Source organism: Panthera onca, chromosome B4 (assembly GCF_046562875.1).
Source record: "Panthera onca isolate mPanOnc1 chromosome B4, mPanOnc1 haplotype 2, whole genome shotgun sequence".
Taxonomy (NCBI): domain Eukaryota; kingdom Metazoa; phylum Chordata; class Mammalia; order Carnivora; family Felidae; genus Panthera; species Panthera onca.
This window is the reverse complement of record NC_138345.1, coordinates 14,286,847-14,303,103: the sequence shown is the minus strand read 5'-3', so window position 1 is coordinate 14,303,103 and position 16,257 is coordinate 14,286,847. Positions and strand designations below refer to the sequence as shown.

The window sequence follows — 16,257 nt, the reverse complement described above, 5'->3', positions numbered from 1 at the left end:
AATGCTATGTAAATTCAGCGCCCTATTATAAATGAGTAAGCTATAGATGCCACTGAGAATCTTTCACCCCAATAAAAGACAGACAATTCACATGAAGTCTGAAATTACAATAACAAAACTACGATTTGCCATCACCTCTGTAGCACCTGTGTTTCTGGAAAAAAATCACTTGATATTGTTGACTTTCAAATAGACATCTTATGTGTCTAGCTTTATACTTGATCTGAAGATAGGGGCCTGAAAACCACTACTAAATAGCAACAGCAGCGTCCTCACTGGGTGGGTATTTGTCCCCAGGGAAGGCACAAAACAACCCATCAGGGCAGAGACATAAACTGCTGTCCCTCAGAAATCTTAGCAGAACCAGAAAAGAAAGGCAGTGGATCATGCATGTGTCAGTGACTTTTCTTAAGCTCCATGTGATGGCTCCATGTCAAGAGACATGTGGCCCGATTTTGAGAAAGCATGCTTTTGTCGTTCTGACTTCTGACAGTATTTCTAGCAGAGATCAGAAGGCTGCATGGGATTTACAGGAAACCCGAATCCCTATCTCAAAGTTTTCCTGGATACGATATATTTGGTGCCCCCAGTTTCTTAGCCATTTCAAATGCAAAAATGTCTGTTATCCACTGAAACTATTGAAAAAGCCAATATTGCTCTAAGCAACAAAATTTTATCATGCATGATTGGCAGACAATGTTTTTTCCCTTCTCAAAGTGTCTTCCTGTGTAATATATGTCTAATAACATAGGACAACCCAAACTACAGTCCAGTGAAGCTATCTAAAATTCACACATGAAGGGAGGGTGTCTGGGTGGCTCGGTCAGTTAAGTGTCTGACTTTGGCTCAAGTCATGATCTCATGGTTCGTGAGTAAAAAACCCCACTGTCAGGCTCTGTGTTGACAGCTCAGAGCCTAGAGCCTGCTTCAGATTCTGTGTCTCCCTCTCTCTCTCTCAGTCCCTCCCCCTCACACTCTGTCTCTCTCTCTCTCTCAAAAATAAGTAAACATTAAAAAAAAATTTAAAGCTGGGAAATTAGCATATTTGTCCTTGAAACACTCTATAACCATTTTTATTTTTATTTTTTAAGATAAAAATTGTATGTTTCAGGTATACGGCATGATGTTTAAGGTATACATAGGCACAGTGAAATTAATTACTGTGATCAAGCTAATTAAGACATCCATCTATAGGCTCCATCTATATTCACCCAACTGTGCAATCCATCCATTACAAAGTTACTTCTGTGTGTGTGTGTGTGTGTGTGTGTGTGTGCGCGTGTGTGTGTGCCCGCGCGTGGTGATAACACCAGAGATCCACTCTCTTAGCAAACTCCTAGTAACAGTGTTATTAACTGTACTCACCATGCTATATGCTAGATCTCTAGCATACATCCTACATGACTGCAACTTTGTATCCTTTGACCAACATCTCCCTTTGCCTCCATCCCCGCCTCTGGTAACCACTGGTCTACTTTCTGCTTCCATGAATTTGACTATTTCAGATTATACGTATAGACACACACATATATAGATCTATTTAACTATCTCTATATACATATATATGTGAAAACATATAGATGCACTCTCTGCTCATATATTGATCCAGATTTACATATATGTATAGAATACATACAGATTCCAGTAACCTTAAATAAGGGTTGTGGTCGAAGAGTAACATACATATGTGTTTAAATGTTTTACCCTATTTTTTGTAAGAATCTACATTCCTGTTTGTTAAGTGTGCATATTATTAATTTCCGTTATTTTTATAAGGTCTTACTTCCACTTTATAAAAGTATAAAATCCTAATCTCAAAGTTATTTTCCCCTATGAACCTTAAGATTGCCTTTAGTGATTCTAAAAACAACTGATTCATGATAAAAAATTCAGTTATAGTTTTTTGTGGCATGGCATATAAGAAAATTCAGTCCGTATGGTTATATCAAAGTGGCCATACTAGTCTGTTGCATTTTACTGAGTCATTAGTAATGATTCATAAATAATTTTACAGTCTATAAGTATATATATATATATATTTTTTTTTTTGAAATTCACAAAACCCTTTCTAGCTTACCCAGCATTTATCAGTCAGTGATCAAGGAATTATCAGTGAGCATCAATCACCCATCAAAGTTCAATACTAAAACTGAGATGCAATTCCCATTTTTTACCCAAATTTCTAGTTTCCCAGAAGACTTTTTTTTTTTAAGGCCTGCCTCTTTTAAACCTTGGATCTGAGTAGATGTTATGCAGTGACTCAGAATAGGATATTAAGAAGAACACTTGTCTAGTTGAGTGTTCATGGTTCAGAAGTTAGGACTTCCCCATGTTCTGTGATATTAAACCAGACTTTCCCTTCTCCAGCCAAGAGATAATTAAGTACTATTGTGTATCAGACTCCCTCGTGAACATTCTCTGACAGGATATATCATCTTCTGTACCCACCATGCAACAAATGCAAGGTCCCTCCAACACTCGATAGCAGGGGTAAAAAAAAGACAGTGTCATTAAGTAATGATGACCAAATTAGTAATTTGGTGGAAATCTTCCCCATTGTTTTTTTTTTTAATTAAAAAAAAATCTCCAGGTATTGTGAGGGCACTCCAAAAGTTTAGACCAAACAGTGGTGTGCATGCTGGTTGGTAGTTGATATTATCAAGCCTGTGACTGTTTTGAAAATATAAACAAGCTGGTGAAATTAACTTTAGTTTAGTTATCTTAAGATAGCCAGAGCTATAAACTCTGCCAATGTAAACTGTTAGGAATTTCTGGACAAACTTAACAAAGGGAGACAGAATATTTCATCTTGAGCCTAAGCAAGCAAATTAGTTTTTTTCTTACGGCTTTTGAAACTTACAATATTTAAACTATTTCAGAAACTTACAGAATTACAATTTAATCAATTGGGTTGTGTTTTCATCTCTGTGGGGCCTAAAGGAGTTCAATTTAAAGAGGTTTTAGCAGTTCGTTAACTTGAGAACATTTTAGAGAAGATGTATTTGAAAGGAATCAGCTTTGGGTAACTATGTTTTTGCCGTAGATTTAGTCCAAGTATGTTCTGTCACATGGGTTTTATCATTATGATTGACATAAGTAGAAAATCTGGAAAACTAAAGCAGAAAGAAGAAAATTGAAATTGATTTCTGTAATGTAAATGATAAGCAATGTTAGTTTTTGCCCACCATAAAACAATTCAGTTGATATCAGCTCTAGAATAGTGCCTGCTAATCTGCATTCTGCTAAATGACCACATTCAAAACATTAATCCTGGTAATTAATGTGCAATATCTACTATTGGGAAAAAAGAAACATAAAAAGTTCATATATTAAATCAACACAACACCATCTGACTCTGAAAACTTGAATCTAGATAGACTCTTCGTATTGAATATTCTCATTCGTGGGTTCTCTCTCTCTCTCTCTCTCTCAATGTATTTTTGCTTTGCTTTTCAGGAAAATAGTTATAGTGTCTCTGTCCCAAACAACATGTGAAGGATGAGAAATTGAGCCTTGCATTGTGTTATATTATCAGAGCGGATTTAAACATAAAGAGACACAAATAAAACCTGTGTATGCTACCCAGAGATTTGAAAGAAAATTGTGCTTAAACATTAGACATTTCGGATAAAGTGAAATTTAGTGTATATATCCTTCTATAAAGTGCCTTTACATAATAATTTAGGTCTCATACGAACCACCAACATGACCCAAACAGAAAGAGTGGATTTTAGTGAAAACTTCATCATTGATATTATTTCCTCATCATTAATTGTTTTAAGATAAAAAAATACAGGCTGGGTGATATATACATATCATATATATATGATATATATCTCTATCTCTATAGCTTAGATATATATACGTGTATATATACGTGTATATGTATATATATGTGTACATGTATATATACGTATATAGATCTCTAAGAGAATATATATATCTTAGAATGGCACCCAGCCTATTACATAACTAGGTATTAGAAGGTCACTGAAAAATATCTTTACTAATAGATATTTTAAAACTTTACACTTGAATTGGGGGGCATTTTCAAAACCAGGATTTGACAAAAACCAATTGTGAAATAGTCTAATAGCACACATAGCTTACTGCGATGGTTGTTTTCAGGGTTTTTTTGCCTTACAATCCATAATAAGAAATGTATTTGACATTGCAGCCCAGCACACTACACAACTGAAACAAAAATGACATGGAACAATATTTAGTCTCGTGTGTAATGTGTTCACTCTGTTTGCTGTTGTTTTCTGTTTTGTTTTTAAAAATTGATTTTGCAATCCACTAATGTGTTGCCAACCAAGCTTTAAAAACGCCAGCCTAAATGGTAATATAAATTGTGGCTCTTAAGCAGTATTGCTGTAATAAAATAATACTGACACTAAGTGCAAAGTATTCTATAAAGCACATTGTACCAATTAAATCCAACACAGTTATTGTCTTTCAACCTTATGAGAAACACAATTATAAATGAAAAACAAATGTCTTCCTCTGTTTTTATGGCAATTTGAACATTTTAGAAGACTCACACTTAACTATCTAGGGAATATATTTCTAACAAAATAAATCAAGGTTGTCGTAATACTTCCAAGAATCCAAAGGTTCCATGGGTGTGCTAGTCTGTCGCAATGATGCGGTGAATAATTTCCCATTTCTAGAACTTGTGTCGGCAGGGAGAAAGGCACTGCACCAACCGTGCCAGTCCTGCATCATGTTGGCACCCTTGGGGGCCAATTTTATGGCTTGTCCCTTCTTTACAGAATGAGAAAATGTCCCCCACTCCATCTCTGCAGTAGAGACCAGTGACTTCAGACATTTTTGAACCACAAGGCAGCAACACAATTAGGTGTTTAGCGAATGGCCCTGCCTACTGCCAATAATGATAACAGAAAGAGAAGCAACCACAGACCTGCGGGGGAAGATCAAGGCAATACCCCCAATCCCTGCTCTCCTCTGGTCTTGGAGCACAGCAGGATGGCAAGCAATGGGAATTGTTTTTTTTTGGTTTTTTTTTTAATTTTTTTTTTTAACATTTTATTTTTTTATTTTTGAGACAGAGAGAGACAGAGCATGAACGGGGGAGGGTCAGAGAGAGGGAGACACAGACTCTGAAACAGGCTCCAGGCTCTGAGCTGTCAGCACAGAGTCCTACATGGGGCTTGAACTCATGAACCGTGAGATCATGACCTGAGCTGAAGTCGGACGCTTAACCAAGCCACCCAGGCGTCCCCCCGCCTTTTTAAAAATTTTTTTTTAATGTTTATTTATTTTTGAGATACAGATAAAGACAGAGCATGAGTGGAAGAGGGGCACAGAATGAGGGAAACACAAAATCCAAAGCAGGCTCCAGTCTCAGCTGTCAGCACAGAGCCTGACACGGGGCTCAAACTCATGGACCGCGAGATCATGACCCGAGCCAAAGTCGGATGCTTAACTGACTGAGCCACCCAGGCGCCCCTCTGCTTTATTTAAATGGAAGTAACAAGAGGAAAGAAGAAGGCAACATTTATGTTAAACCTTATTACTGCAAGAAAACTTCATAATTTATGTGAATCATTCTGTTGTTGTAGACAAACACTAATCCACTTTGAGAGAAACCCTTTTTAGGTCCTTTTGATATGTTTTGCTTGTCTAGCTACATTTTCTGGAAATGCACTAAAAATCTTTTGAAAAGGGTGAAGTATCTGGTTTTCTTAAAGTGGTCATTTGTAACACAGTCTAAAAGCTCAGTATAACAAGTCTTCTTTTCCTATAACGTTCTATCCCATAGACATAACAAAGCAATGAAAGAAACACGGTGATTGTAAAATGTACCTGGGGAAGGGAAAAATACCAATGGAAATGTACTAAGCTAGTTGGTTAAAAATGTATCCACTGGCCGGGTGGGGGGTGGGGGGGGGCGGCACCTGGGTGGCTCAGTCGGTTGGGAGACCTCCCGACTTCAGCTCAGGTCATGATCTCATGGACTGCGGGTTCAAGCCCTGCATCGGGCTCTGTGCTGACAGCTCAGAGCCTGGAGCCCGCTTTGGATTCTGTGTCTCCCTGTCTTTTCCTCCCCCCACTTCACCCCATGTTCTATCAAAAATAAACATTAAAAAAATATGTCCCCCTGGAATCTCACGTCTGTCGGTGCTCTGACCTCTCTCTTTGTTCCCTGCAGAATGGATGATGTATTGATTGGGGCCCCTCTCTTCATGGAACGTGAATTTGAGACCAGCCCTAGGGAAGTAGGGCAAGTTTATCTGTATTTGCAAGTGAGTGCTCTTGTCTTCAGAGACCCACAGATCCTCGCGGGCACCGAGGTTTTCGGGAGATTCGGTAGTGCTGTGGCACACTTAGGAGACCTGAACCAAGATGGATACAATGGTAATTTATACCAATACGTGGAATTGTTTATGTGTTGTAATTCATGTTACTGTTACATGAAGGAAACAATGACGTCTTAAAAGTATTTACAGCAGTGTAAATACAGGGTAAAGTTCTTATTATTGATTTTTTAAATTTTTAAATGTTTGTTTATTTTTGAGAGAGAGACAGAGCATGAGCGGGCAAGGGGGAGAGAGAGGGGGGAGACACAGAATCTGAAGCAGGCTCCAGGCTCCGAGCTATCAGCACAGAGCCTGACGCGGGTCTCGAGCCCGTAAACCGTGAGATCATGACGTGAGCCAAAGTCAGCCGCTTAACAGACTGAGCCACTCAGTGCGCCTATTATTGATTTTTTATGAACTATTAAAGAAATCTCAAGACAATTTAAAGTTAAGTTGTCATATATCAGCTCTAAATAAAGGCAGCTATTATATTTTAAATTAATATTTGGAGTTAATGACTCAAAGAAAACCAAAGAATCTTCCATATGTACAGTCAAGACAAAGAAATGCATGCTGATATATGAAGAAGAATGATGCCTTGTGATTAACCCATTTGAGTTACATATAGGCTTTGCTGAATTTTAATTGGTCGGTAAATTTCAGCTTAAAGCAACTTCAGTGTTTGCAGTAGTGTTAAATTCTTGGTTTAGGATTATGATTCTTTAAAGTAGGAATTTATGAATCCCTTGCAAGTACCCTTTCCTCAGAAAAACATGCAAGCTCACACAAAGCTTGCTCGAATTTGCTCGAACAAAATAGCCTAGGGAGTGTTTGCATCAGATCAGTATTCATTAGTACCTTTGCCAAGGGGTATTGTAAGGTTAAGTTTTCTTTGAGAAAAAAGACATCCCAGAACTGTATGGTTACTAATTTTTAAAGTGCCATAAAACAAAAATGCATATTACAAGTTCATGTTTCCAGGAAAATAATAAAAAGAGAGACAAGTTTATCTTTAACTGATGAGCTGCTTTCAAAACCTGCCCTATCCCTGGGCACCACGCAAAATATATTTATTTTGCTACATTATCTGTTGAGTCATCCTTATCACCATATTTTCCTCTATGTATCTTTTTTTTTTTCTCAAACCCTTCATGATATTTTTAAAAGGTAAGAGAAGCATTTTTAATGGCAGAAAGCGTGTTCTGCCTCTGATGTCACTGATGTATAAACTGGGTAAAATAGGGGCACCTGGGTGGCTTGGTCGGTTAAGTGACTGACTCTGCACAGGTCATGATCTCACGGTTCATGAGTTCGAGCCCCATCTTGGGCTCTGTGGCAACAGCGAGACTTGGAATTCTCTCTCTCCCTCTCTCTGCTCCTTCCCTGCTCATGCTGTGTGTGTGTGTGTGTGTGTGTGTGTGTGTGTGTGTCTCAAAATAAATAAAATAAACTTTTTTTAAGTGGGCAAAATAATGCCAGACTGGGATGAAACACAGGGCCGATGTGGATGGACCTAGAGGAAGTGAAAGAAGGGTCCCTTTGCACCTGCCACATGATGCGATCTTCATTTTCCACAACAATCTGAGATTTGGGATAGTTTATCCTTACCTGTTAAGTGAAGCTGGAATGATAATCCTTGTTATGTAGTCAAAATCCACTCACGATTTACTTAGTCTTGTCAAACTTAGGAGCAAAGAGAAATAAATGACAAAATGGGGATACATAATTGTCACCCGCTGTGGCGAGCTATTATGTTATTGTGTTATTGGTGCTCTTTTTTTATGTAAAACTAAATATTCGAGTGTTTTATGTTTTTTAAATTCATGTATTTATTTTGTGAGAAAGAGAGAGAGAATCCCAAGCAGGCTCCCGCTGTCAGCACAAAGCCTGAGGCGGGGCTCGATCCCATGAACCATGAGATCATGACCTGAGCAGAAATCAAGAGTTGGACGCTTAACCGACTGAGCCACCCAGGCGCCCCTTGTGTGTATTGTTTAGAACAATTCTGATGGACACAATGTGTGGAAGTTAACTTTCGTTCAGTGCCATATTTAAGTGGGAGTCGAGTGGTAGGGTCCTTTCCAGGTTTCTCTGTATCCTCTACTGTAAAATGGGTCCTGCCTACCTCATGGGGCGATGTAATCATTACATTAGATAATCTCTGTGAAAGAGATTGGTTTTTTTTCCTTTTAACAAGAAACTCGTAAGTACCCTGCAAAGGTGTCTCTCCTGTTCTACTCAGCCTAGTGATGGGACCCAGCCCTCCCTGTGGCTTGTTGCTAAGTTCCCTTGTAGACCATCCTCTGCCTTGATCCTCCAATGGGCCAAGGGCTTTCCAACCTTGGACCTTTGCACACCAGTTCTTTCTGCCTGGAGCGCTCTCCCCTCCGATTTCACATGGTTGGTTTCATCTTGTCCTTAGATTTCCATTTCAATGTGAGCCTTAATGACACCTTGCCTGATCCCCTAATCTAAAAATAATAACCTGACAGAGCGCCTGGGTGGCTCAGTTGGTTAAGCAACCTACTCTTGATTTCAGCTCAGGCCATGATCTCACAGTTCGTGAGATCAAGCCCTGCGTTGGGCTCTGAGCTCACAGCATGGAGTCTGCTTGGGATTCTCTCTCTCCCTCTTTCTCTCCCCCTCTCACGCTCCCTCATGCTCTCTCTCTCTCAAAATAAATATTTTTAAAAAGATACGTAAAAATAACAACCGTTCTCCATCACATTAATATTTTTGGTTCTTCTGCATAGAGTTTGTCACTTTCCATATTTCCTTGATTGCTTCTTTATTCAAATTGTCTACTACCTGTGCTAGAATATGAATGTTCGAAAAGCAGCATCTGATTTGCTGTCACAACTGCTGCGTCCAACACATAGCAGTCGCTCGATAAATATTTGCAGGATGGATGAAAGGCAAACGAATAACTTATGGTTGCTGCAGTATTATGAAATTTTCATGGAAAGCTTAATAAGCCCTTTGGATTTTACGTTACGGCTCTTCGACTGCACTTCATTCCATGTCTCAAACATTCTTCCTGACTTAAAAAATATGTTTATGTGTGTCCGTTTGTAGACATTGCCATCGGGGCACCCTTTGCAGGCAAGGATCAAAGAGGCAAAGTGCTCATTTACAATGGGAACAAGGATGGCTTACACACCAAGGCGTCCCAGATTCTGCAAGGATTGTGGGCCTCCCAGACCATCCCTTCTGGATTCGGCTTTACTCTCAGAGGAGATTCAGACATAGACAAAAATGATTACCCAGGTAAGGGTTTCTTTCTTTTCCCATGAGAGCCCACTTCCCAGAAGGAAGCCCGTTCTCGGGACAGTGCATCGTGTGAAAGTGGTCCCTCTCCTGAAGGGGAAGGCCAAGCTTACCCACAGATGGCCCCGGGCTTTTGTCCATGATTCCCAAGTGACAAAACAGGGAAGGCGGACAAAACAAACACTCCCCTTCCCGCCAAGAAACAATGTGAGAAAGGCAAGGTGGCTTTTGAAAACCCGCACTGGACGTAAAACTTTGTCAACTTTGCGACAAAAGTCTTTGTTTGAAACCCCTCAGTAAGCTGTTGTCCATTGATGAAGACTTGCCTCAGGGCCAGCTAGAGCAATTTATTTTAACCCTGTAATTCCCTTTCGAGCTCATAGCTCCTGTTAATTAACTCATGAGCCTCAACATTTCTGTCATCAAGCTCATGCTTTTGGAGCATAAGTATTTTCTAGCCGTCCTTTGGGGTTTTTCAAAATAGATTGCGTATTTCAAAGTGAAGCAAAAGGAACTGGTTGATAAGAAAGATGGTAAACTGTTCTTGGTGACTTCACTCCGACTGAGGGCTTGTGGAAATTATACTGCCCAGCGAGATAATTCACAGTTTGTGCGTGCCGGAGGAAGGCACAGTTTGTCTTAAAGGATTGTTTTGGGAATCCCAGGGTTTTTAGCAGAGAGCATTAGACTTCTTGGTTTTATGATGCAATTTTCATTTTTATGTTAGTTATTTTAAAACGGTTTCAACAAATACTTAGAAATTACTACTAGTTAACCAACAGCTTCAACTATTTATTAAAACCTGTCTCATTCCACCACGTTCACGCTAATTGGGTGCTTTCCATATGTCGAGGGTTTTTTTTTTTTCTGGTTTGGGGCAACATTCCAATACACTGACTGCCTAAACATACATAACTAATTCCATCCTTCCGTTTTCTCTTCCCCTCTGGCATCAGGCAAAAAGGATACTGTATCATCTTCTCATAAATTTGCCAGAAATCTTTCCTGGCACCACCAAAGACGTTCTAATGGGCTCAAAGCAGATTTAGTTTTATACCGTATACGAATACATCCTACCTCAGCAATTTCAAGAGCATCTAGTTAAGTTTATTTTCTTAGGTTATACTATACTAGTCTAATCAATGAGGTTAGTGGGGTTTTTTGGGGGGAGGAGGGTGTCATTCATAATCTATTCTATTTTAAATAATCCAAAAATTAGTCCCTTATGTGATTTCTTCCCAAAATATGTCAGGATGGTTCATGAAATTCAACTCATAGGCTGTAATCTTAGATGAAGAGTTATTTTTGGAAAGCTATTGCTATTCATTATGCTTGTCATATTCTTACCTTAGTACCAGGGAACTTGACAGACAGGTGGCTGTACCTTCCGCCAGGTAAAGGAAATAAGGGATGTATTGAGCGCCTAGGAAGTTCATCAACTTTCTTTCAAGTCTCCTAAATAAAAGCCAGGAAGGAGAGGATCATAAGACAATTTTTATCTCAAGGAATATTTCTTCTGGGGGTGGGTGGAGGGTTGAGGGAGCGGGGAAAGAGGAGGCAGACAGGGAAGAGAGAAGCTAAAGTAGGCAGATGTTGGCAACTAGTCACCTCTTAATTATGTCTTCTTTTATCCCTTCTTAACAATCGGAAAAAGGTCATTTGAAGCCATTTGTTAACCGTACCTACTGAGGCTGATTCAATTAATACTAATTAATGAGGTTAATGTAGTCTGTGTATCTATCTGTAAAGTAAATGTCCTTCACTAAGGCAGGACCATTCATGCCACTAATTGGATTCTTATCCCTTGAGATGATCTCGAGGCATTCGGTGTGCGACTGTACATCTTCTTAGTAGACTTGGGTTCTGGTCCCGGTTCTGCCTCTCGAATGGAAATGTGGATGTCTTGTGATTCATGATCCTAGAACATTTTCCTTGACCCCCATCTCTTTACAAAAGAATGACATTCAAAGAATCCTTAGAGTGACGCCAAGTCCCCAGAGACCTGTGCAGAGGCAAAACCCTAAGGGGGGGTAATAACTACATTCTCTTCACCACTACGATGGATTTGAAATCCACAGGCATAATTCAGGAATCAGTTGAGCAGATGTTCACTTAGATTCAAGACTTTCTCCTTTCCTGTCTCTGAGGCCACTCTTTCAAGGAAGGGAGTGGCAAAGGGCGTGCCTGTTGTCCAGGGACTAGGAAAGGGACATCCGGCCCAAATGCATCATCTGTTTTTACTAGCTTCTGCCTGAAGGATAATTCAGTCTCTCCTGGCCTTTCACGCAGTGCTCAAGTTTCTGTGGTTAATACCATGGCCTCTGTAGTGGCCACTGCTCAAAAGTTCCATGGGTCATGAATCCTTATTCTATTCTGGCCTCTTCTGGTCCGTTCTTAGTACGTGCTTCCATGCTATGGTTAGGACCCAGACATTTACAGGTTAGGTTTTCAGGTTTCTGAGATTGTTTATCCCCCTGGATTATTCCTTTAGCCATTGCTAAGTTATCACCAAGACACCTTATTACTCCAGCCTAATGGAGTTTCAGTCTTCTTAGGTTTTGCCTGGGAAATAGCAGTGTTCCCCCACCCTGAGGCTATTGGGTGGCATGCGTTCCAAATCCTATAGCTCATTTTATAAACTGTATGTCCTGGTCCCCCATGGTCTATCTTGTGATTTTTTTCTAAACCAGTTCTATCTGGAACTTACAAAGAAGTATAGTTTTCTTTCTCTTTGGGGTCCTGCTCTCTCAAATCAAAATTAATCTTCTTTCAGATTATGGTGCCTTCCAGGAGTCTCAAAATCCATTTAACAAGTTGACTTTCTTCTAAGATATATCTGGTGGTCTTCAATAAGCAGTGATTCTTAATCTTAGCCGCACATCAGAATCACTTGGGGGAACTTTTATTTTTTTTTTTAATGTTTTTATTTATTTTTGAGACACAGAGAGACAGAACATGAGCAGGGGAGCGGCAGAGAGAGAGGGAGACACAGAATCCGAAGCAGGCTCCAGACTCTGAGCTATCAGCACAGAGCCTGACGTGGGGCTTGAACTCACGGAGCGTGAGATCATGACCTGAGCCGAAGTTGGACGCTTAACCGACTGAGCCACCCAGGCGCCCCATCACTTGGGGGAACTTTAAAAACTCTGTCTGCTCAGGTCACTCTCCAAGCCTAGAGTCAAACTCTCCAAAGTCAGAACCTCTGGGAGGGGGGTAGAGGTCAGACCAGAATAACATGGGTAAGTCACTTGGGTGATTCCCATGTTCAACCCACCTGAGAACTAATGACGTAGAACAAAGTTCCCCCTTTAATGAGTATCGAATCAATGGGGCATCTTGTTAGAATACAGATTCTGATTCAGGTCAAAGGAGTAGGAAAGACTCCTCCTTTCTACTGGCTTCCCAAGTTATATCACTGCCTCACGGCTTCATACTACATCCTGAGTAGCAAGCTATTTTGACCTATGGAGTCTGAGATGAGGTTCTTACCCAGGACCTTACTGTGAGAAACAACGCTCTCAAGGCTTTGTGCTCAGTTCCCATGCCTACGGTAGTTGGATATGCAGTGTTCTCTTTTGGCAAGGACCCATTCACTAAACTCTGCCAGTCCATTTATTCTTTTCAAGTTGTCAAACTAACCCAAGGGTCTTTTCTCCAGGTCGCCTCTGTGTGGTTACGGCCACTGGGATGCATGACCCTGATACATGCTCTGGCCTCATCTGGAAAAATTAAGGAAGGTCCATTGAAAATACTCAGTTTTTGTTTTTTTGGTTTTTTGGGTTTTTTTGTATGCACTGCTCTGCATCTCCTGGGAGTTATCTGTGCATTTAAAATGATGCCTCATTGGCTTCCATTTAAAATATAGTATCCATTTGTTAGGGATTGGCCCACCTTAACCTGGCTTAAGCCGTAGAGGGAGCCATTTATATTAAGGCTATAGGAATATCTCAAGGAAACCTAAAGACAGCAACTCTCCTTGGCCTCTGGATGGGACTGACTGAGATCCTGGATGGCCAAGACTTCCTTTATGCCTCTCTCTTACTCTTGCCTCTGCTTTTCTTTGCACATCTGCTTCTCTCTCTTCCCCTCTCTCTCTCACTCCCCTTCTCTCCCTCTCCCTGTCTGGACCACAGTTCTCTGAGCACATAGTGAAGTGTCAGCTCCAGGCTTTGCATGTTGCAATTTTACTCACTCAAAGAGACTGTCTACAATTCATCTCAGTCCCACATTGTAGGGAAGGGAATCTTATAGACTCTAAGGCAAAGGGTGACATCTTCCAAAGAAAGTAGGCGTTGACTTGGGGACTGGGCAAGTATGCCAGGGAATACACACCTTGATGCTCCTGTGAAACAAAACAAAACAAAATGGCCCTAGAAAATACGAAGGGAAGAAGATAATTGAAAACAAAAATCTTTTGTTATAAAAATTAAGTAATAAAAGTGGTTATTAATTGCTCATCGCTCTTTGTATGTTTGTTCCTTTTGTTTCAAGGTCCAAAAGAAAAATACGTAAAGAAATTCCTTCATTCAGTCAAAACATATGTATTAGTGGTTGCTATGTATTAGACATCGTGCTGGGGGGACAGTGGCAAGGTGTCCACTGTCACTACCTTCCCAGAGCTGACATTCTAGGTGAGAAAGACAGTTAAATAATTACAATAAAGTGTGAGCATCGAAACACTGAAGGCTTTAAACGCTAAACCGGTTTTGGAACATAATAACATCTGAAAAAATGCAAGCATGGCTGCTGAACATTATGCTTATGAATTTTAAGTCTATTATGATAGAAGTATTGTTGGCCTTTGGAACTTCTGTAATGATTTGGTCTTCATTAAATGAATCAGCTGAGGAAGAACTATGAGCTCTGCGGTTCCTCAGATGGGCACCTCCACTCCCGCTGACAAACTTCCAGGAGCCAGGCTAACTCCATGATCAGGGCTACAAATTATGTCCAGGTTGTGTCCAGCCAAGGGGCAGGTGAGGGCAGATTCATATACCAGGGAGTTCCCTCCCTGCAGGATGGGGCAGGGCCACCTTTTTAAATGCACACACAGGCATGGTGGGATCTCAGTGGCCCTCCATTCTAAATAGATCAGAAACAAAAATCCCAAAACTCTTCCCTCTGTCTACTTGGTCACCTGCAGAGTTCAGGTAAACACAAGTGTCCAAGCAAACGGTAGATTTGACATTCTGCATTGAAATCAGCCAAACCCCTTGGAGTTGCTGTTAAATGGAACACACTTGAAAACCTGGGCTTACCCAAACTGATGGCTTCTGAAGGGGTAATTTATCCTATTCCTGAGGTGAACGCTTTTTACCTCATTTTAGGCACCAAGTGTTAGCAGCCGTGTCTGCGAGCAGAGCCGTGTTGGCTTCCCCTCGTCTTCACTGCCTGCCATCTACCCACTTCCAGGCACACTGCTATGAAACCTACCTGTGATAATGGCAGGCACACATGTTGCCCGTTCCTTAGATAGCGTGCTCTCTCTCTCTAAAGATAGATATGCTTTACATGTTTGTGATACGAGCCAGCTGCCTTTTGCAGGAAGAAAGAGTGGTTGATGGTGATGTTTGATGTGCTTTTCTTTGCGAATTACAGCTGTTTCACCTTCCGGACTGACGAAAAATCAGGTCACATAGTACCCGAAATAATCAAAAGCACAGACGTGCAAAAGGTGGCTTGATTTACTACTGTGCCATCCACTGCATAGCAGAGAAATACAGTTCATATCCTCTGGAATATTATTTTTGAATATTTCTTATGCACACATGTACATACACTCACACTTATATGTGCATATGTGTATATATGCATGCGTATTTTGTGTGTGTGTGTATGTGTACCCCAAGAGAGTTTATAGGGTAAGGTTAGATGATACTCCATATTTTTCTTTTTGGGAAACATCAAACCCGTATAAAAATAACCTATTAAAGTTAGCAACATGTCTGGGAACAGGAGAAGGGAAATCAGACTGGCCAGGTTAAGATTCCCATCCATCATTGATGGCCTGTGTGGCAATGAACAAATTACTTGAGTTCTCTGAGTTTCTATTTCCTTACCTGAAATTATAAGGCTAATAATATTTCCTTCACTTGGTTGTGTGTGTTTGCACTTTCTAAGTCTGGAAAAGGTGTTTACAAAATGTTATGAAATGGCTTAGAACAAAAAAGGAAATCCATCTGATTGACACGAATACAAACAAAGCTAATTTACTTCACAGACATATTGGGCCACATAAAAAGCTGAAAAGCCGCATTCTAGGATTTTGGAGATGGGCGAAATGGGTTTCAAACTTGACCCCACTGTTTCCTAGCTGTATAAAAGCATTGGACAATTTCCTAACCTCTCTGAACTTCGATTTTCTTATCTGTGAAATTGGATATAATAAGTTGGTTTAAAGATAAAATGGCATTATTTATATACTGTGAAATGAGATGATGTGTTTAAGTTAAAATGAGATTAAATAGAACATAGTTTAATAAATGGCAGCTCTCCAATCAAGTTTTCTTTTTTTTTTTTTTTTTTTTTTGAGAGAGAGAGAGAGAGAATGAGCAGAGGGGGCAGAGAGAGAGAGAGAGAGAGAGAGAATCTTAGGTTCCATGCCCAGTGTGGAGCCTAATGTGGAGTTGATCTCACAATCCTGGGATCATGACCTGAGCCAAAATCA

At 40.2% G+C, this 16,257-nt stretch overlaps 1 protein-coding gene across 1 annotated transcript in view; it reads left to right on the top strand.

The window, feature by feature from the left end:
- Positions 1-16,257, top strand: part of ITGA8 (integrin subunit alpha 8) — a 185,968-nt gene that overhangs the window by 65,007 nt on the left and 104,704 nt on the right. The window contains exons 12-13 of the mRNA XM_078450391.2: positions 6,176-6,381; positions 9,399-9,590. Coding sequence (XP_078306517.2) covers positions 6,176-6,381; positions 9,399-9,590 — 398 coding nt within the window. The remainder of the gene's footprint in view (positions 1-6,175; positions 6,382-9,398; positions 9,591-16,257) is intronic.